This window comes from Triplophysa rosa, linkage group LG22, assembly GCF_024868665.1.
Source record: "Triplophysa rosa linkage group LG22, Trosa_1v2, whole genome shotgun sequence".
Taxonomy (NCBI): domain Eukaryota; kingdom Metazoa; phylum Chordata; class Actinopteri; order Cypriniformes; family Nemacheilidae; genus Triplophysa; species Triplophysa rosa.
Window position 1 is genome coordinate 15,084,229 of NC_079911.1, and position 21,752 is coordinate 15,105,980.

General features: G+C 38.1%; 1 protein-coding gene across 1 annotated transcript; it reads left to right on the forward strand.

Annotated features, from left to right (window-relative positions):
* On the forward strand, positions 1 to 21,304 carry b3glctb (beta 3-glucosyltransferase b). The gene is given in 16 exon segments (XM_057321706.1): positions 1 to 65; positions 1,533 to 1,594; positions 1,597 to 1,636; positions 1,775 to 1,874; positions 3,393 to 3,444; positions 3,447 to 3,528; positions 3,616 to 3,679; positions 7,673 to 7,796; positions 8,167 to 8,206; positions 10,237 to 10,319; positions 10,591 to 10,613; positions 10,615 to 10,705; positions 16,553 to 16,626; positions 16,629 to 16,654; positions 18,209 to 18,328; positions 20,618 to 21,304. Coding segments are annotated over 16 exon segments (1,068 nt in total). The 3' UTR covers positions 20,640 to 21,304.
* Positions 21,305 to 21,752: the final 448 nt, after the last annotated feature.

The window sequence follows — 21,752 nt, forward strand, 5'->3', positions numbered from 1 at the left end:
ATGCTCCAGTTGGCATCTCCACCGCCTGTGGATGAGCAGGACTCCCACCGCATCCCATACACACGGTGAGCTGAGGTGCGATTAGCATGCTGACCGGCCGTGACCTGGCGTTAGAAGTGCAGTCTTCTGGAAACACTTTTCCAGTCCATGAATTCAAAAAGCCGTTTTTATTTCCACCTCATTGTTTTCATTTTCTCCAGTTTCTGTCATAATCTTGTGGCATGCGGCGCTTCGATGAATTTGACAGATCAACTGGCAGCTGAGTCGGGCAACTGTACTGTAGCTCCACCACACCTAAACTTCAAAAATGATGCTGTCTGGAAGCCTTCAAGGACAAACCGTGTTTTAATTAAATTTGCGTATCATATATTGATGTCAACGTTTGTGCAAAGGTTTAGGACTGCTAAACACAAAGGGGGACTCACAAAGCTCCATTCTTCTTTTTTGTTTGCAAAGAAAGAAAACATATGAACTGACTGGCCAAAGATACTCTTAACTTTTTGTTTATAAAAGCGTAACGCTTGCAATTGTGCTGTCGTTGTGAAGATAAGCACAGCTCTATTATACATTTTCTGTCTGCTACTACATTTTGTGCCACACAGCTTTAACCTTTACCTTTACGTTTACGTGTGAATAGAAAATAGAAATAAGTATAATCTCTTGAATGTCAAGCTATACTGTTATTTTTGTTGCTGGTTAGTCAATCTGTGGGAGTCGAGCGCAGACGATCACCTTTATTATGCAAAGCAGTCTGAAATTGCAACAGTCAAAAAGTACAGAAGGTTTAAAACACTCTTTTAGTAGAACAAAATGGGCTTTCAAACAGTGGGCCTTGTCGGACCTTTTCATTTTTCTGCTGTCAATCAAGCTGTAAAAGCGTCCGTGTTGACGCTCTCACAAATGTTGTCTTCTTGATCTTCCATCTGCTCAATTTTCCAGCACATTTTCCATAACCTCAATCTCAGCGCTGTCACATTTATTCATCTAAATAAGCTACAGTTTCAGTGCTGAATACAAATGGTCTCAGGCACACAATTCCACCGATTCTCCTTCAATACCTGCGTTTCTTGACCTCTACACGTTAACGTCAGAGAGAAACTTGTGGTCATGTTCTCTTTCCCTGATAGCATACATACAGTACATCTGGCAGACATCTATTTAATGCATGCGTTACATCTGCAAAACGTATTTTTTTATTGTTTGCTCATCTGCAATATGTCTCTGAGACATCTGCTGTCAGATGTCTAATAGACGTCTAGAAGATGTCTGTAAGATGTTTATGATTTAGCATGTATGTAAAACTGCTCTTTTAAAGATGTTTAGCAGATGTCTTTACACAGCAGCTGTTTTCCAGATCTTTAGCAGACGTACCTGTGCTATCTGGAATGCCATCGCTGCTGACACCGTGTATATAACAGCATTCTACTTAATAACATGAAAATATGTACTTCTGACTTAAAAAAAAGCAATGTCATGCTTTTTAACTTTGTGGTCAGGTTGCTTGAGGTCTGAAAAATATTGATAGAAATTAGTATTTTAAATTTTTGTGGCATCTCACAGAGTGCTCCAGATGTTGTGCTTCTTCACGAGCTGTCAGACTAGACAGGAACTGGGCCATTCTTCCGGCATTAGCGTGGTGAGAACACCTCACGACGATGGATACAAACAAAATACACAGTGTACTCCGCCACATCACTTGATATGTCAGAATTATGAATGCATATTCACAGGCACATGTTCTCCAGCCAGACTCTTGTTTCTACTTCGTTTCCAGCCTCGCATCTCTGTACTGTCAAACATCTTCATGGATTGTGTTTTTGTGATTTTTCTTGCGCAACCTTCTGCAGGTGCTGAGCGAATTCCACGCGGGTCAGGTGAAGGGCTGCTGATTTGGATTTTATTGTTGCAAAAACAAGACGTCACGCTTAATTTACTGTAACATTTGTACAGCAATAAATATTTTTGATTTGAACCAGGGAAAGCTAACAGAGCTTGTCATTGGTTGAGGTGCTGAACATTAATCATGTCAGTGAAACTGAATGTGTGTGCCTGGAGATGTACAGCATTCGCATTAAGCAAGTTAGCCTTTACCAGTTTTTAGTCAGTTTACCATCTCAGCCGAATGTGCATGTCTATGAAATGCAACATTTAACATGGGCAACGTCACCTTGCTTTCATCTTATTTTCTGAAGCTGTGAGGAAGCCTTTAGGGATCCTTCCTCACATCAGTTGTTTCTTGATTGTGTGAAATGCCACCTGTGTTTTTCCCTGAGGAGACTCTTTCTTTTCTACCAAACAAATAAGAAAAGCGCTGAAAAACCAAGTCAAAACATCTTATGTTAGCTTGTCTTAGTTTCTTGTCTTGCAAATGTATGCAGCAAATTGAGATTTAAAAGAATTGTTGTTCTGGCTTTGACAGTAGGTTATGACAGAATTCTCATTTTTGCATTAATTAATTTGGACGCTTATATTTTCCTTTAATATTTTCCTTGTTATTTGTTAGTAAGATGTTACCTAGATATTGGCTGTAAGTTTAAAAAATGCTGCATTTAGAGACTGCTTTCCAATGTAGGAAGGCATCAAGGCACATCCGAAACCAATGTCTCCTGAGATATCTTCATCAAATTTTGATGGCATTATAGATGTTTCTGTCACTATGATATACCACTGCGATTGGCGTGGGAGCATGGTTTCTGTATGAATTTAAGTTTAACTTCAACACGTCTTGATCGCATTTCTACCAAGAAATTAACATTGTAGTTTTTAAATGGATAGTTCACCCAAAAAATGAAATTTCTTTCATCATTTACTCATCCTCATGTCATTGAAAAACTGTACTTTCTTTTTCCTGCAGAAGACAAAAGAAGATATTTGAAAGAACGTTTGTAACCAAATAACATTGGCCCCCATTGACTTCCATTGTATATAGACAAAACCACTCAGACATTTCTCGAAATATCTTCTTTTGTGTTCCAAAGAAAAGTCCCACAGGTTTGGAAAAGTTGTTTTCTCAGACATTTCACAAGTTACACAGTGAAATATTATAATTTGGAGTCATCGGACAAAAGCACCATCCAAACCCTCTGTCAATAAGTTACACATTTTTGGATCTTACACAGAAATTGGCAACCGGATTAATTGCTCTACGTCTTATTTACATTACATTTACGACAAAGTGTTCTTTCGCACCACAAGATGTTTAGGCCATGAGAAGTTAATCTCAGAAATTCCGTAGGACCTCAGTGAAGTTTTAAAACTCCATTACCCAACTTTCCCTGGAGAATAGGTCAACACAATATATAAAACCATCTCCCGCAGACTTGAGGTAATGAAGGAGCAGCTGGAAACAGGGTTTGGCAGATTAAGTCTCGTTCTCACTAGTGTCTTTTCAGGAATGGTTTCTGGGCAGAGCCCTCCGTGATGAGGAACCCACAATCATCCACCATACGCTTTCTCAAAAGACCCCTCCAGCTTCAGCTATCTTGACTTCGTGGCTGGCTGGGCCCTCAGCTGCCCCTTGGCTAAGCGGTCAGATTTCATCTGTGTGCTTCTCATTGAACTCCACCACGAGTTGCCGTTTTAGACTTTCAATGCTTTTTTGGTGTTTTCTCTCAGAACTGCAGAACGTGTGAATTACGAGCCGGCCAAATCGGATTTCTCGATTGACCTTCAGCACGAGGTGAAAAAGTACACAAAGTTCTTGAATGTGTGTGGATGGAGTTCTCCCACATGTGTCAGAAGCCCCTGTGGACTTTGTTTGTTTGTTAAATGTTCATTATTTTTGGAATGGTAGCATTTGCTGTTTCCTTGAGCAGTTTGAAACTGCTCTGAAAGATCTCTGATGCATTCGCATGAGACGTTCTTAAAAGCATACTGACAAACGAATGAATTGAAAAAATGATCAGTCGTTTTCTTCCTTTCAAGACCCACACACATAATATACTCTTTTTCTTTAGATTTCTTATTTCTGCTCTTCAGGGCTTACGTAATACACCTTCTCTATACACGCTTGAGTGTCACGTCTCAATTAAAAGCATCTGGTGTTGCCTGTTGAAATAATTTGCTATCTGCAACATACAAGAATACTGGTGTAATCCTTGCTTTTACAGAGGTACCGGGTTATCATTAAAGATGAGGTAACACACGCAGTTTCTTTGTGTGTTATCTCGTGTGTATCTCATATTAATCTTGAGTACCTATACAGTAGTATTGCATACTTTGTATCTTCGAAGAGTATTTAGTTTGATCAAATGAATAAAAGACAGATACAGCTGTACGATTATTTCCGGAAAAAGATGAGCACCTGGAGGCGTGCACCTGGGGCAGAATTACAGCACGAGCACACAATACATCATCACATTGATTCACTATAAGTTCGTGTTGTTTACATTATGCACATACACGCCAATTGCCAACAAAACACAGACATGTGACTTAGTTTGACTTACCGCGTGCGGTTCACGTCCGGCATCTTTTAGCGCAGTTTCAAACGATCTCCAAATCCAGCGTGATATATCCATCGTTTGTATAACATTTATCACCGAAATGCAGTGAAGCGGCATTGATGGGCATGCTCTTTTTCACGCTTGGCTGGTTGACGCGTGGGCATACTCTTTCTCTCACGCTCGCACGTGGGCGTGCTCTTTTGCTCACTGGATGACGCATGGGCGTGCTTTTCTGGGAGAATAATCCAATAAGGGACTAAGAACCCTTGTTACGAAACGGGAATCCATGTTCAAAACCTGAACGAACCTTGGCGGGGTGAATCGAGCACTGAAATACAACGTCATAAGCTCAACTTGTTTTTTGACAAGTTGACCATGTTAAAGCGACAACGAGCAACTTTTTGACCTTAAAATAATGTCACTAAAATGATTTAGGTCAACTTTTAACTGGACGAATTTTACTGCCGTTACTACCTGAGCAGCCTCCTATCGGCTGAAATTGCACTTGTAACTTTAGTGTTCGGGCCGGTACAAGCCCCGCCTATCCCCTGCTTTACGGCATACGTCACGTTTTACTCGTAGCCTGGGAGAAGTTATCCAACAGCAGAGCTAACTGTAAGACGAAATGAACCAAAACATCACCATGGCAGAGCCAGCCAAAAAAACAAAGAGGGTTTTGTCGGAGGAAGCAAAGAAAAAAAAGCGAGAGAGTGATCGGACACGAGGCCGGTCACGAATCAATATGGGAAGGGCTTACACTTGGTGGCGCAAGCAGCAAGAGGCAACGGGTTGCAAAACGGATGCAGACCTAGCGGTCCGGCTCCTGGATTTGTATGTGTTATTTGTACATTTTTTGTTACTGTCCTGTACTTCTGAACGTATTTGTTATTAGTCTGTGTCAATGGCGCAACACCGGTTCGCACTTTATAAGCGTAAGGTAGCTGAGAGATAATATATGGTTGCCGGTGTCGATAGCTAGCATGTTTTCGTGTATCGTCATGAATGTGTGTAACGTTAGTGCTTGTAAATAAAGACTAAACAACCACACTAAACGTGTTGTGGTAAAAAGTAGCAGATTGTTTTGTTCAGAGCAGTAAACCACGTGAATGTTGAACAGTTCAGTGGTTGATTAGGCTAATGTTGTTGTTATGTATATGTACATGCTATGCGCTGTTTTCATACCGAGTTGACTGTAGTTATTACATATATTACACAAAACACAATGCATGGTCGCGATTGTGTTTAGTGACTTCCGATATAATAACAAAAGAAAAGTACTATAGGTTACAAAACACATTCAAGTACATGCGTTGTGTTTCGGGTAAATACAAAGGTTCCATGTAGCTAGCAAGCTCTGTGCTAACTTCGAACAATCAGCTGCTACCCCCGAGTCTACTTTGAGGTTGTAGTATAGCCCTGTAGTACAGCCCATAGTGTTGGCACCCGTGTGGTACGCAATGAAGATGAAACGCTGATTTCAAAAACAGTACAGTTACATATACAGTTTATGAATAACATAATATAACATATTTTTTTGGCCAAAGTTACCAGAATAAGTTGGTAACCTTGCTTCGAACACGTAGGGTTGACTACTTACGATACATAAATCTTTGTACTGATATACAAAGAACATATGGTAACACGGACTACTTTACCTGATCGGTGGACATAGTTTGAACGACGTATCTGGGTCCGTCGGCTTAGTAAACAAACTCACGTGTATTGAGCTGCCAACGGGAAATCTTTGCGACAGTTTTTACGACACTGCATACAGACAATTCCGCTTATCAACCACGTGGGGCAACAGTGAGCAAAACTTGCTCGTTGCCGCTTTAAGCTTGAGAAGCCAGCAAGTTTAACAGAAAGAAGTCATAATGCATGAAATAGCATGTTACCTCCGCTTTAAAGAGTTTCGAATTGTGTGACATTGAAAGAAACTTTCCCCCTCACCCCGTCTCGTCTCACTCTCTAATCAAAATAAGACAGTATGTTCCAGAAAGTACTCTCAGTGCCACTTTTGTGGTCTCCATTGATGCAGGTCTATAACAGGCTTCTTCGAACTCTCTAGTCTTACACTGTAGGAAAGAGATGTTCAGAAAAGAAGACAATCGCTTACATGGCTTTTCTAAAAAAAATTCATAAATAATTAATTTAAATCAACTAAATAAACAAAACTCATAATGATAAGTTGCTGTGATGTCAAATTTGCAATTGTTTTAATAATTACCTGATTCTTAGGGGGTGTTTACGCGACAGTGATGTAGGAAAAAATTGAAAGTTTTTTTCTTTGCATTTGTGCAAAATTTCACACACACACAACAACATTTACATGCATATGATAATGGTGCCGTTTTTTCAGTCACCAAAAATTGTTGTGTGAACGAACAAGCAAAAACGCATAAAACGTTTTTAGTTGAAAATGTTGTCATGTAAATGGCTGCTTAAAGGAACACCCAAAAATTCTGTCTATATTTACTCACCCTCAAGTTGTTCCACATCTGTATAAATGTCTTTGTTCTGATGAACACAGAGAAAGATACTGTAATTGGAAGGATGCTTGCAACCAAACACTACTTTTCCGCCATTGACTACCATAGTAGGAAAAATTGCTTTATAAATTTATTTTTCTGTTGAACACAAAAGAAGATATTTTAAAGAATGTATGAAAGCAAACAGTTCTGGGGCACTTTTATACCATTGTCATTTTTTCTACTAGGGTAGTCAATGGTGGCCGAGAACTGTTTGGTTACAAGCATTCTTCCAAATATCTTTTTAATCAGAACAAAGAAATGTATACAGATTTGGAACAACTCGAGAATGAATAAATGATGACATCATTTTTCTTAGGTGTACTGTCCCTTTAAAAGGATAGTTCACCCCATAATGAACTCATCTAGTGTCTTTTTTGTTTAAACTTCAGAAAATCAGAAAATATCAAAATAGAACAGCATGGAGATGCAATACATGTTTTCCTGAAAGTTGCAAGTTGATAGAACTTACTGAAAAAAAACTACAAAGAGTAAATATTTGTTTTATCAGCATTAGTTACATTGAACTTCCTGGCATCTCTTTTGTTCTTAAAAAAACAAAAATTTTCTCTGATCTCTGAAGTGCACTGATGGGTTTTAAATTGTATTTGATCTCTCAGGATTTCATTCTATCAATGGACATTGATTCCTTTATAGATTAAGAGAACTCACGTTCTGCTCGTCTTATTGATGTTTTAGATCGGCCTTTACATTTGGGAGGAGGGGACGGGTCCTGTATTGACTGCAGCAAATGAGTTTTGCTCTGAGCCGCATGACACGGCCTCCACAAAATACGACCGTCAACACCTACTTCCCCACCTGCGTATGTATGATAAACGCTAACATGCTCGATTTGCTCAGAGAGATCTTTACAACTCGCACCCATTTGCGATAATGAAACCATAACAAACTGTTGCCAAGAGAAGGTCAAGCTGGATAATTTAGCTTAGTCAGTCAGCGCTGGGTTGCTTTAATTATTTTATGCCATGATAGACTGACTTCCTAAGCATTCCTACATGTGGCTTTATGGCATTTGATGTTCTTTCTGTCTTTGAAAGATAATCAAAAACCTATGAGTTCGAATTTCTTGGAAGTCTTGCTAAACCTAAGAGTAGGTGCAGTCGGAACTTTGGTTCTTACCCAAATGCTGTAGCGTGCAAACTTTGATGGTGGCTGTTATGTTTTTTTTGTAGGGAGACCCTCTAATGAAGGAAAAATTTCATGCAGACAGAAGTGAGTATAATCTTACTGTAGTAATCCGTACTGGATTTGGATAACAATAGGGCTTTTCACACTGCGCTTAACCTTGGGTTATCTTCATTCTAAACCCGTACGCTTTTAACCCAGGGTAAACGATCGTTTCACACTTGTAATTTTAGCGGGTAAAATTAAGCGGGTTTATCCCCGCATTTTACATGGGGTTATGAAACCCTGCTGTTGAACATGACTGTTGACACCGCAAATATGCAAATAAGAATGTTAACCCAGGGTTTAGTGATGTATAGTGTGAAACATCAACATTATGACTCTCTTAACCCCTCTCTTAACGCCTGGTAAATTATAAGCAGTGTGAAACGTGAAACAGTTTACCCAGGATTCTGTTTACCTGGGGTTTAGAATAACCCAGGCTTAACGATTTCAAATGTGAAAAGCGTCTTCTAAAGTGTCTTCCCCTATGTAACAATATGTTGTGGCATGATATAGTGCAATGCAATTTTTTTACAATATGATGTCAGTTTAATCCTATTGGTTTAGCTGCCAACTTGTGACCGGTGTGTCTACATGTTTTTTTATTATTTTATTTATTCTATTTTACTGCTTTATGAAGTTCTCTCTTAGATATATTTTCTTAATATATATATTTTTGTTAAATGTAGGTTAAATTCACATTTATTTCTCAGTGACAATTTTTTTAAAATATAATTGTATGATATTTTACAAACAAAAATGTATTTTAGTTGTCAATTACTGTACATAAGTTATATATACAACACAATTTTATTGAAAATTGTAAAGTGAATATACATCTGTTATTTGGTTTTCAGGTCCATATTTTGACATTTTGTTCCAAATACTACTTTCCTATTATGTATTCTATCGAATCGTGTATTGTTACACCCTATCTCTTACCCATCATGCATTGGCTGAACATTATACAAGTTTAATGGTGATAATAGGGTTGTATTTTCGAACATGAGCAAATGCAATAAACTTGACGTGAGCAATAGCCTACTGTAACATTTATTAATCTTGGCTAATGTTTAATTATGATATAAAAGTTTTAATTTAAAAGATTTTTAGTTCATTTTGACACCACATTTACTAACAATGACCAGTAATGTATAGACAGTTTCATCGGATGCACGCCTGGCCCAAAGTTAACTTCTGGTCTGTGTTCGCATATCAGTCTGGTGGCTATATAACTATTTATATTTTAATCTATTTATAATAATATAAAATTATATCAGTATTTAATTTAATAATTTGTCTAATTTTATTGTATGCTAATCTAATTCAATAAACAATTTGTAGAATGGATCGTGTAACTTCGTTGCATTTAAATTTAGCCAAGTAACGGTGGTAAATCAAAATAATACTGGCTACATACTCACTAGCTAATGTAATTTACTTGTTGTTTCTTTTGCTTGTTTTCAGAAATAACCTACAGGGACTCTATTTTTTGTGGATGTGTTCTTAAAAGCGTGCATGAGCAGAAACATTTGTTTATGTTGTTGCTTTGAAACCGTCTATATATAAAGTAAGACTTTTTTAAATGTTGTAATTTTTTATTTTTTTTGCTGTATCTTTGTGTTAACTAAAATTATTCTTGTATAGAACTTTTTTTGTTTGGGAAATAGGGCAGAAATGACACACCTCATCTTTAAACTGAAGTCTCATTATTAACATCCATATTTTATATAAGACACAGCTGTAGATTACAGAAGAAGAAAATCTAGGCTTGTTAAAATGTTTCCCTGTTTTATTGTGCTTTGATTTCCTCCACAGATTATGGGGAAGGGGGTGTTTTGAATGGAATGGATCAATCAGTCTTGATAAAAAATGAAGCCTCGTACAATTCATCAGAGCACAAAAGTGTCTAGTCGGATGGATTACAGTTAGACGATGATAGAAGAGAATAATTACAGCTTTTAGTCGCTTAGAGACTCGGCCCACACAGCTTTATGTCAGAAAGTGGCAGTGAATTTGATTTGAATGGATTGTATTGATTGTAACCACACAAGATTTATCCTTAAACTTTGCAGATACATCATACTCTCTAGTTTCACAGATAGTCATGAGCCTCCACCCCTCATCTCTGGTGTCTCACCACCATGTAGCACGACAGGTAATGCTGTTTTATATTCCGGGAGCCATTTTGCAGCTGGTCAGCTATAATTGCACCGATTTGCATGATTATGTTAAGAGATTGATTTATAAACAGCCCCGGGGCGGCATTAAACGCTTCAACATTTTTTTGTGCCATTAAAAAGATCATATCAGTGCAGATAAAACATCTGACAAAAGTTTGCCTTTAGTTAAAGCATTACGTGCATTATTATCCCAAGTAAGCCAATATAATTCTCTCTTAATCGGCTTCATTTCCTCTTTTTTCATAGTTCCTGTAGTGAAACAGACGTGGGGAAGAAGACGCTGCTTGGTTTGAGTACTACAGTGACATGACAGATCCATATATACCCACAATTCACCTGGGAGTCCCCAACACGGAGAGAGGTTAGTGTCTTTATCCGTTCGCACTGGGAGCGGGTTGAGTTTTCAGATCATTTTCGCCTTTTATCCATCGCACCCTCAGAGGAACGTGCAGACGCTGCTTAAAATTAAGTTGCAAATCAATTAGCCCCCCTGACAAGCGTTGGCTTGTCTAAAGTGAATTACAGTCTCTAAACTCAAGGTTTAATCCCGCAGGTGGGATTAAAAAAACACACAAAAACATTTCCATTTCTTTGTTGAGCGTGCTCGCATCCTTTAAGAACATAAAGGCCCGGTTTCACAGACAGGGTTTAGCTTAAAACAGGACTAACCCTTAGTGAAATTAGGATATTTAAACTACTTTTATAAAAATGCCCTAGTAAAAACATTACTGGTGTGCATCTTGAGACAAAACAATGGCGCTGACACACTTTAAGTTGTTTTAAGGTGAGTTATTTTCAGTTAAGACTGCTCAAACATCAATTTTAGTCTGGGAATAGCTTTAAGCCTTGTCTGCGAAACCAGGCAAAAGGTTCCTATCGTCCCCACAAAAGCACCAAAAAGTATGACGTGCTTTCACATTTAAATGGAATCTTTGATTCGCTTTGATTCGCTGTGTCAAACTTTGCAAAGCAGGAGAAAGTGTTTTATCCATAGCCTGACTGCAGTTAGCGGAATGGATGGGGCATTTGTACTTTGAGTCGATATTAAATGATAGAATGAATGATATTAAACAGTAATGCTTTTTATTTGCCTTTGTTTTTCTCTGCTGCTTACACAGATTTGTTAATGGACTCGTGATTGACAGGCTTGCCTAAAATAAAATAAACTGCATATATCGAATGCATTTATATTTGTTTACTTTGGAGGTTCTTTGCGGAATCCTGATTGCAAAGCTTTTTTCACATTGCACACAAACACATTTTGATTTCAAATATGATTGGTACACACTGACAGATTGCAAAGATGAATTTGGATTTGTTTGTTCAGTGTTGTCAGTTTCCGGTGTGTCTACATCGGTTGGTATAGTAATGATGTACTGGAAGTGTCAGGATGATGCCGGTAGACTCATACAACAGCTGAGAGCAAATGTCAGTATCACATCACGCCAAGGTTGATCGGTGAGTGAGAGAAGAAACCATTTTTAGTATTTGTGCATTAGCAAAACAAGTGGAAAGAGTGAGCAAACATTTTTGTGAACCTGTGTCTATACTGTACGATATTACAAACACACTGTGCCCCGAACAGTTTTGAAATCTGATTTGATTCTTCGGAAACATACCAAAAATAAGATAATAGCTGATTTCACACTTATGGATACGATTCATGTACATCCACATATGGATGTGGTTTGTGGACGTCATGTTTGATGCTGTTCAGACTGCAAAACTTGAACTAGATTTGAGTCAGATTTGCCAAAGATATAATCTGATTTCGCTGCCTGTCTGAACAGAGCCTTTGGCTTTAGTTAAAGGAATATTTAGAGTTAAAATCATGATCTGTCATCAGCATGTCTGGCATGCCGTTGACAGAGCAATTTCAATTCGTACCTCGGTTTGTAAAAGCAAACAAAGCATGTGTTAATGGTTATGAAATAATGCAACTACAATGGATGTCTATGATGTGAGTTTTTTTTAACAATGTAATTTCCAAACTAAACTGTGATAATTGACAGCATTTAATTAATTAAAATAATTCATAATACTATCCCGTGGCCCAAAAAAATATTTACAACTGAGAGTTCTCCAACACTCGCCATTGGCAGGCGTGGCAAAAAGTTCATTTTGGACCCTGCCCAGCACTGACCTCAGTCTGAAGATAATCCATTCCCTTCACAAAGTCTCCAGACCCCTCCATCAAAACCTCACATATCCAGTGTCCATCTCCAGGAACCTTGGTAATGATGAAAGATCTTAGAATAGCCTCTGAGGACTCTCCACACCTGTCCCCTGTCTGTTTCTTTGTCTGTGAACCAGAAAGAGGAGCTGTGGTGTACTGCCCTTCAAACCCTTCAGAGAACCCTTGCGCTCGCAGAAAAGTTATAAATCTTGTTTATGCTCTTATAGAACAAATTTGTTTATATTATTTTAAAAAATGAATTCAAAGTCGAACCTTTTTACATGCATAGCATGTTCTCGGCTGAATTATGAATGACTCAAATTTGTTTGTTTGCTTCTTGTCCTTGTAATCTTTAATGAAAGTGAAACAACGTTTTCTCTCCCTTCTCTTCTGCCGTATAGGAATAAAAATCTCATAATTTACTCACTCTCATGCCATCCCAGATGTATGACTTTCTTTCGTCAGGTATACGCAAACAGTTTTTTATTCAGGTGCAGTTGTGTTATTTTCTTATGGCGCTTATAATGGTGAAGATCAAGAAAACACAAACATCCATCATAAAAGTAATTCACAAAATATGGACGTTGAGTTTCAAATCTCATTAGCTCTGGTTATTGTATGACTCGTGATGAAAAACACATGTGACATTTACTTTAGTCACGAGACATGCAAGAGCCAAAGAGATTTAAAGTTATGACTGAGCTGCCATATTTGAAAAACATACTGTATAGTGGCCAAAAGAGAACTTTGGAAAATAGATATCTTCACTCTTTTTTAAAATAGATTAAATTTTAAAGATTAATACACATTTTCAAATAGAAAAGATTAAACATTTTCTATGTGCATGTGTTACGTAGTTGTGTTTGGTGTGTAAACTACGTTTCAGCTTTAAGAAGAATATAAGGAGGCTTGGCAAAAAAACTGACTACAAAAGAAAAAAAATTAAGAGTTTATTTGCAAAAAGAGATAACTCAGTTTTTATACATTTTCAGATGTCATGTTTTTATAGTGTTAGTTATCTGTATTTTTTTTACAGTTGTTATTATTACTTCATCAAAACAACCCAACTGCAGTTTGATATTAGTTGGAATGCACAATAAAAAACTCTAATATAAAAAAAATGGAGTTACAAGTTTTTGCAAATGAACTATTATTAAACTATTAAACATTAATAACTAGGGATGTAACAATATTATCGATATTGTGTTATTGCAATACCAAAATTGTCTCAATATTACCGTGGTCACATGACTGTATGAAACAATAGGTCTTCCGGGCCTAAGAGAATGTTAGAAAAAATAAAGTCACTTTATTTGTAATTATAGGTGCAATTATTTTATTTGATAAAAGGGATTTTTAGGTCATTTGACCCATCTCATACTATAGCTCATACCTCTAAGCAACAGTTACAATTTGAGGATAAAGAAAATAGGATGCTTATGGCATGTTTCCAAGTCATAATTTGGCATTTTAAATATTGCAATAAAAACTTTATACCAAGGTATTATCGTACAGTGAGAGTTTGATATTGTTATACATCCCCATTAATAACAGATAAAAAAGGTTGCTAATGTGTGTTAGATTTCCTTTGACCTTTTCTATATTTCTTATGTATTCGAATAAACCCATATTCCCTGATAGTTCAGCTTTTTCGCCAAATTAATCTTGTCCAAAAAAATGCCAAAAAGTTTAGAGTTTGGTCCATTTTGTACCAAACATCTCATACTGTATTTAAACTGCTACTGTACATCTGGGATGGCATTAGAGTAAATTATGAGGGTTTCTTTATTTTTTAAGACTTTAAAGCCAAAACTAATTTAGCCCCGCCCCTTCTACCACCTGTAATCATTTAATACATAAAACAATCATTTACTTTGTACAATACTGTATATTGTAGCTGTCCAGCACCCATCAACACTAGACATTCTACCCTTATTTCTTTCGTTTGATTTGCCATTTCACGAACAGACTAATTGACAGCATTCCTATCCTGTACCCTTGATCTTGCTTAATTCTACCTTAAAGACACATTGTTATGCTCTGAAGGCCATCGGGAGCCAAGTATTCTCTTCAGTGTCTGACTGTGTGTGTGGATCTCAGTCAGCCATGTTGTGTTAATGATCTGAACAAACACTACTCCCACAAATCCAGATATCCGCTGTTCTTGAGCTCTCAGTATGTTTTGTCCTCCTCCTGTCTTACTCCATGTCTATCTGACCTTATCATTCAGCTTCCACGGGTGAGCTTCTTTTTCACAGGTGCCGCAATGCTTTTATGCACCTCCCGGTACTCTGATATATACTTTTTCACTTTCCTTAGCAGGGGCAGCTGCTATTAACCTCCCAGACCCGAGCAGAGGAAATCTTCGGCATCAACTCGCTCATGGGTTCTTGGGTGAAAATTGTACGTCATGGAGATTTGCTGATGTAGCCTCTCTTCATATATACCTTTGATGATGAGGAGATCAGAGTCCTAATCCTCGCGGTTTCTTTTGACCCTCTAATGGACCACAGGAATGCTGGAGTGCGGCTGTGTAACGACACTGTCAGCAAATTGCTTAAGCAACATGCACGTTTCCAGCCAACAATACCAAACTTTAATGGATGTTCCTGCATTGATTTTCTGTTTGACTTGATGTCAAATTGCCTTCATTTGCAGTTTTATCCAGAAGGTTCTCAGGGCTCCAAAAATTCAGTGTTTAATGTTAAACATTGTTTAAGCCACTGCTAAAATCCTGCTGCATACTTGACTGTAATTGCTGAAAGAGTCAGAAATGATAGAATGGATAAGGTACAGGAAACTGAAGAAACATCATCGAAAGAATGACAGTGCTTGAGGGTGGGCAACCTAGTCTCGCCTCATGTCCTAAACTTACCCCGCTCTTTTCCCATGCAGTCTTTTTTTGGTGCTTCTCCACTATTCTATCCCCACTGTGACAGAAAGCCGGCAAAAAAGTAATAGAAAGGAATTTAGAATAAATCACAAAGGTAGATTTCTTTGGGTTTGAAGGATTTGTTTGTAGTTTGTGTAATGCAGCTAACAGCCTGCAGGTTGCAGTCATTGAAATGTCTTTTTTGATACAATATTGCTTGTTTATTTTGAGTGTGTGTGTTTTTTTTTAATGGAGGATATTTTATGTTAAAGGAACAGTTCACCCAAAAATAAAAATTCTGTCATCATTTATTCACCCCCAAGTTGTTCCAAATCTGTTAAATATCTTGGTTCTGATAAACACAAAGATATTTGGAAGAATGCTTGTAACCAAACAGATGGTATACAAAAGTGCCCCAGAACTGTTTGCTTTCCTACATTCTTCAAAATATCTTCTTTTGTGTTCAACAGAACAAAGAAATTTACAAAGAAATGTATGGTATAGTCAATGGTGGCCACGAACTGTTTGGTTACAAGCATTCTTCCAAATCTTTCTCAGTGTTCATCAGAACAAATAAATTCATACAGATTTGGACCAACTTGAGGGCGAGTAAATGATGACAGAATGTAAATTCTTAGATGAACTGTTCCTTTAAACATTCATTGGTTCGTTTTGTCCCTTTGGCCTTGACTGTGAATTTATGTGGATACCTTGCATGTCATAATCTGTCGTGATTGTTCTCAATTATATGTACTGTATTTCATGAACTGAAAATAGTTTTTGGAACTTTTTTATATGTAATCTTTCAGTGAAATCTGTTGCGAACAATTTAACACATTGTTCGCAAACCCCTTTACTTCTGCAGACAACTGTATTATAAATAAAACAAGATATTCATTCTGAATAAAATGCAGGACGAGACTCAATTTAATCCATCGGGAATATATTTCACTGCGAAAATTGATTACACACCAGAATGAAGCCAGTTGGTTGGAAGCAAAGCGTTTGAAAAAACAAACCCTTTTTGATCGCTCAAAATTGAGTCATTTCAGATACAAAACAAGAAGACATGAAACGACATACAAATATTTTCTACCCCTCTAACCCACTCCTTACAGGCTATAGATAAATTACAAACCGCTCTCTGGATTTATTTACAGGACACTGTGCCAAAACATTTGCCATTTTGAAGAGGTTTGCTGGTGGAGTCGTAACAAATGAGCTGTGGTTGCTCATATAGTGGATGATGACACGCTGATCAGGTGAAACATAATCATCTGACTAGACTTTAAAGGTGATGTGTGTCATTTTTTGGAGGATCATTTGACAGAAATGCAATATAATACACATAACTATGTCTTCAGAGGTGTCTAAAGAGCTTACATAATGAAGCATTATGTTTGTATACCTTAGAATGAGCTATTTCCATCTACATACACCGCGGGTCCCCTTACATGAAATAATTCGCCATGTTGTTTCTACAGTAGCCCTAAACGGACAAACTGCTCTACAGGGCATGTTTCGTAAATACGTTATCTCCTTCGGTAAAGAAGCGAAAACGTGATAGTATCTTAGTCCTTTGTCAGCCACCATAGTGCTTTGAAAGGTAGGGGTGGAGTGAGCCGTTGGTTGCAATTCGCAACCCCACCACTAGATGCCGCTAAATTTTATCACTGGACCTTTAAGGGTTTGAAGAACATTCACCAAAATTCAAATTTCACTGAAAAATGAAGACGTTGTTGTATTGTAATAAGTCTTTTTACTCATTCGGTTCCCCTGTGGTGGAATAAACTGCCAGCCTCCACCCGAACTGCAGCATCCTTCACAACTTTCAAAAAACAACTCAACACATACCTGTTCCGGATTTCTTTGACTAACCAATAACTGTCTATGTCTTGTCTAAAAAAAATTATTGTTGTTCATTGACTCCCTTGCTTACTCCAACTTTAATCCTCCAATTAGCATGGCCTTGTAAATTAACGGTACTGTTTAGCGTGTTGACAAAATGTTTATATGCTGTCCTACTTGTAAGTCCCTTTGGATAAAAGCGTCTGCCAAATGAATAAATGTAAATGTCTTCAATGTATTGTAAAAAACAACTATAGGACGTACTTAATTTTTTGCACACAATTTTTTAAAGTAAATTTAATTTCTTTGCACTGCAGTTTGTTTTATCAAGTAACATAAAAAACTGTGTGCAAAAACTTGCACAAATAACAAAAAAATTATGCAAATCATACTAGTTGTTTTTACAGTATAGAATCGTTTAGATGCATCTGTAAAAATTGGTGAATTTCCCAATAAACATTAATCTCGAATTTCACCATCTGCAGAATAAGCCGTCAGTCTGACAGGAACCTGAAAATCAAGTTCGCACACACAAAAGTACTCTCATTGTGTGACAAAGCACAGAAGGTCACAGTCTTGATATTGGAGTAAAATTTAGACTGGGTTTCCAACTAATTTGAAATATCTGTAAAATGCATTTACAGATGACACCCATATATAACCCAGCCCTTTAATACAACCTCATTTTATGCTATTTAGAGGCTTGTTAATCTCCAGGTGTGACCTCTTTTGGAATACTCATACATTACTTTAGCCACGGGGAATATGCTCGAATGAAAAATGTGCTGTTTTACCTCTGCAGGACAGTGGGGCAGATTTATCATAATGTTAATGTCCTGTAAAAATATCATACATTCAGCTCTTTTGTAGCTGCCTTATCTGTGCCTTTGTGCATGTTTATAATTATTACTGATAGACAAGTCACACATTGTCTGATTGTCATGTATTGTATGATCATTGTGTTTCAGTCTCCCCCAACTGCGGAGGGTGCTGAGTTGTTTTAACCCTAGTGAAGCTGTGATTGTTGGAGAACGTTATGGCTATAGGCTGAGCAGGGATGGGTACAGCTACATCACAGGAGGTGGAGGGTGAGTTACAACCCTTGAGCGGTGTTGACAGGTTTGGGCTACTGTTGGGCTATTGTGTTACCAGATTGGGCTAATATAAACTGCACTCTTAAAAATAAAAGTCAGTGGCATTTTTTGGCACTTTTCGTTGTAAGAGTGTGTTTGTCATGATTCTGTCCTTCTTGTCATGAGTTTTCTAGTTGTGTGGACAGAGTCGTGACAGTACCATGTCTTTTGTGTGGAAGACACATGGCCATTGTGGTTACTTTGCGCCACATGTTTCTCCTGCCGCGTCCCTTGACCCTGCCCTCTCATTCCCGGTAATCTCCCCATCAGTGTTTCATTCACGTCACCTGCCCCATGTCATTATCCCTTGTTAGTGTTCCCTTCATAAGCCCTTTGTATTCATTGTCCCGTGTCGGTTCATTGTTGTGTTTCCCTAAGACTACTCTATGAGAATCTCCTCCGTGTCTGGATTTACCTGGTTCCTGTTTTTGTTGTACCCAGTCGTGTTTGTGGACTTATTATTTTATTATCTTTGACCCTGTTTGTTTTGCCCCCTTGTCGGAAGTTTTGATTTGAATTCTTGTTTTGTTTATAGTGTTTTCCCTATCGTGGGTTTTGTTTTGTTTAATAAAGTTTTTGTGTTAACCCTTTCTCTGCCTGCACCTGGGTTCTGCCTCACTGTTTGTGACAGTGTTGCTGAGGTTGGTTTTCTTTCCACATATTAAATGTTAGCTGTCCACATATTAAATGTTAGCTGTAACTCCTCCATCTCCGTCAAGACGGCCGTCCTCTGGAGAGGTATGTGGAGGAATTCCTGTGCTGTGCTCATCCAGTAAGCTGGAGTGACAGCATGCTCAGAGGGTGTTTTAAGATTGGACTGGATGACGAGTTATTCTGTCTCCTGTCTCCTGGTCCTTGTTCCGTGCCCCTGGTGAATTTGATAAATTTTGTCCTTGCCCAGAATGGCTCTCGTTTTTATGTGGACTAGGTCATTGAAGACAAAGTTAATAAAATCCATCCGGTCCCATCCTGCAACCCTTTGGGTGCCTCAGCTCCGGCTCACCTCGAGTCCACGTCAGATTCCTCCACAACCCAGCACTATCCTGAGCCTGCACTTCGCCGGCCTCTCTACTCCCGAACTCCCCCTGGTGGACTGATTGTTATTGGACTTAGAACCCTTCGGCCAACACCAGGTGGCCATGGACCCCAAGCCCTCTCCAGCATTCCCCGAGCCATCTCCAGAGCACCACCCCTGTCCCACTTCAGTTTTCCCCGAGCCTTCTCCCGAACCATCCCCTGACTCTGCCTGGGAGGCTTCATCTGACCCCGCCTGCGAGGCTCCCCCTGGCTCCAAGGCTTCCCCTGGCTCCACTTCCGAGGCTTCCCCTGATTCTACCTGATTCTGGTGGCCGTCGTGGCTTTGGCGCTAGCTTGCGCCGGGGCTGCTACTGCGTCCCGGGATATTCCCCAAATAATTTTGGGGGGGCAGTGTTGGCCATCTCTGCTTCCCCCATAACGGCCATGAGGACCAATGGCTGCAAAAAGAAATATTGTTCGTAGAAACACAAATGATCTTTACCTAAACACATACCTATAAATAGTAAATTCAGAAGAACAGAAAATAATTTTGAAATGGTCTCATTTTTTTTGCAGCTATATGTATGTCAAATGAAAAGTATATTTTTTTGTGCCATCCGACGCTGATGAAAGTGCGATGAAAGGTCGTGTTACAATTACATATTTTGCAAATGTCTCTTGGCACTTCATGGGGTCATGTAATGCTATTTATTTAATGATTTATTTCTTTTCCTTAAGGTCATTTTATAATGTGTCGAGCTTTTGGCATGAAAAACATAAATCAGTACAGAGACAGATGAAAACTGTGTGCCATAAATGCCTAGAGTGAGCAGATTACAATGGTTGGAAGAATAGTGTTTATGTACGTATTATGTGCCGGTTTCTATACAAAGATATTTAAATAGTTGTACTGTACACTTTATAAACACCTAACCCTTTGGTTATTCTCCTAGCCTTAAGAAGACTGTGATGTGCAAAAGTGCTTTTTCTTAAAATAAATTCTGTAGTTGGATGTTCATGTGCTCATTGACAGGTGAATTTGAGTTTAACAAAGCGCAATAAATTTAGAAACTCTTTGTTCTGATGTTTATTAAATCGTTGACGGTAACATTTGGAGAATCATCCTATTCACAATCATTCAAACAAGACGATCTCACACATGTCATGAATGAGGCCCTAAATGTGTAGTGAGCTTTGTGAATCATCAGCTCTCCTCTCTGACCACAGGCACGTCCAGATGATTACGTGAAAGAGCTCCTGGCTCGGCAGAACCCAATCTCCTTCCACAAACAGCACTGGAACATCAACCCTGTGGCCGTCTACCAGCGCTGGCTGACTGAAACAGATAAGCTTGACCAGAGGAGACCGCACTTACTCAAAAAGACCAGAGAGGAACTTTAGATGTTCATAAATGCAAGCTTTTCAAGTTGTTTGGCACTGAATTAAATTTTTTGAAAGCGTATAGAAGGTCAACATGAAATCTAATTTTCCTATTTTCCTTTTTGCACAGGACTTGTTGTAAACAATTCATTGGCAGACTTGGTTTGACAAAAAGTGCATCTTGGTATTATTTTTTGTGGTTTATGAATTTGGGTCCTGGTTTCCATCACTTGTAAATGTCATACTTTGTGAGGTAATGACAATCAAATGGTTTCTCAGTTAAAGAGGTGTTCATACAGTAGTCTGTATTGACAGGGTCTTTGTGCAATTTGTTAAGATTTATGCTTTGCATTAATCCCATGCGCATTCGGATATCGAACCTATTACCTTTGCCCTGCTGCCACAAAGCTATACCAAGCCAATGTACAAAACTGACATTTTGACAAAACTGATAAAATATCGTAAAATAAATATTTTCACGTAAAATTACGTTTTTCGTACATTCGTTATTTTGCCGTCTTTTCTGTAATTTGACGGTTTTTACAGTACTTCTACAGTACTTACAAAATTCTGTACAAACTGTAAAATTACATTTTTTTACATTATACATTAAAAATCTGTACAAAACCAAAAGTTAAATTCTGTAAAATAAAATAAAAAATCAGTGTACACGAACTGGTCGCCTATTTTGCTTTGATCAGTCTTATTCCATATGACAGCGGAGATATTTTCTGAGATATATCTCTTCTTTCACTCACTGAAACAAATAGTTCCATGACAGTTGTACAGCTGTCACCAAAGGTATTTTAATATTAAATCCACAGGCGAAACCAGGAACAGAACACACGTTGACATAAAACAGTAACCAAACAGACAGGCTTAAATACACAGGGGGACTAATAAACTAATGATCAACACAGGCAAGGAACACAGTAAGACAAAACCACACAAACAGTGACAACAGTGTTGTATTACATTTTGA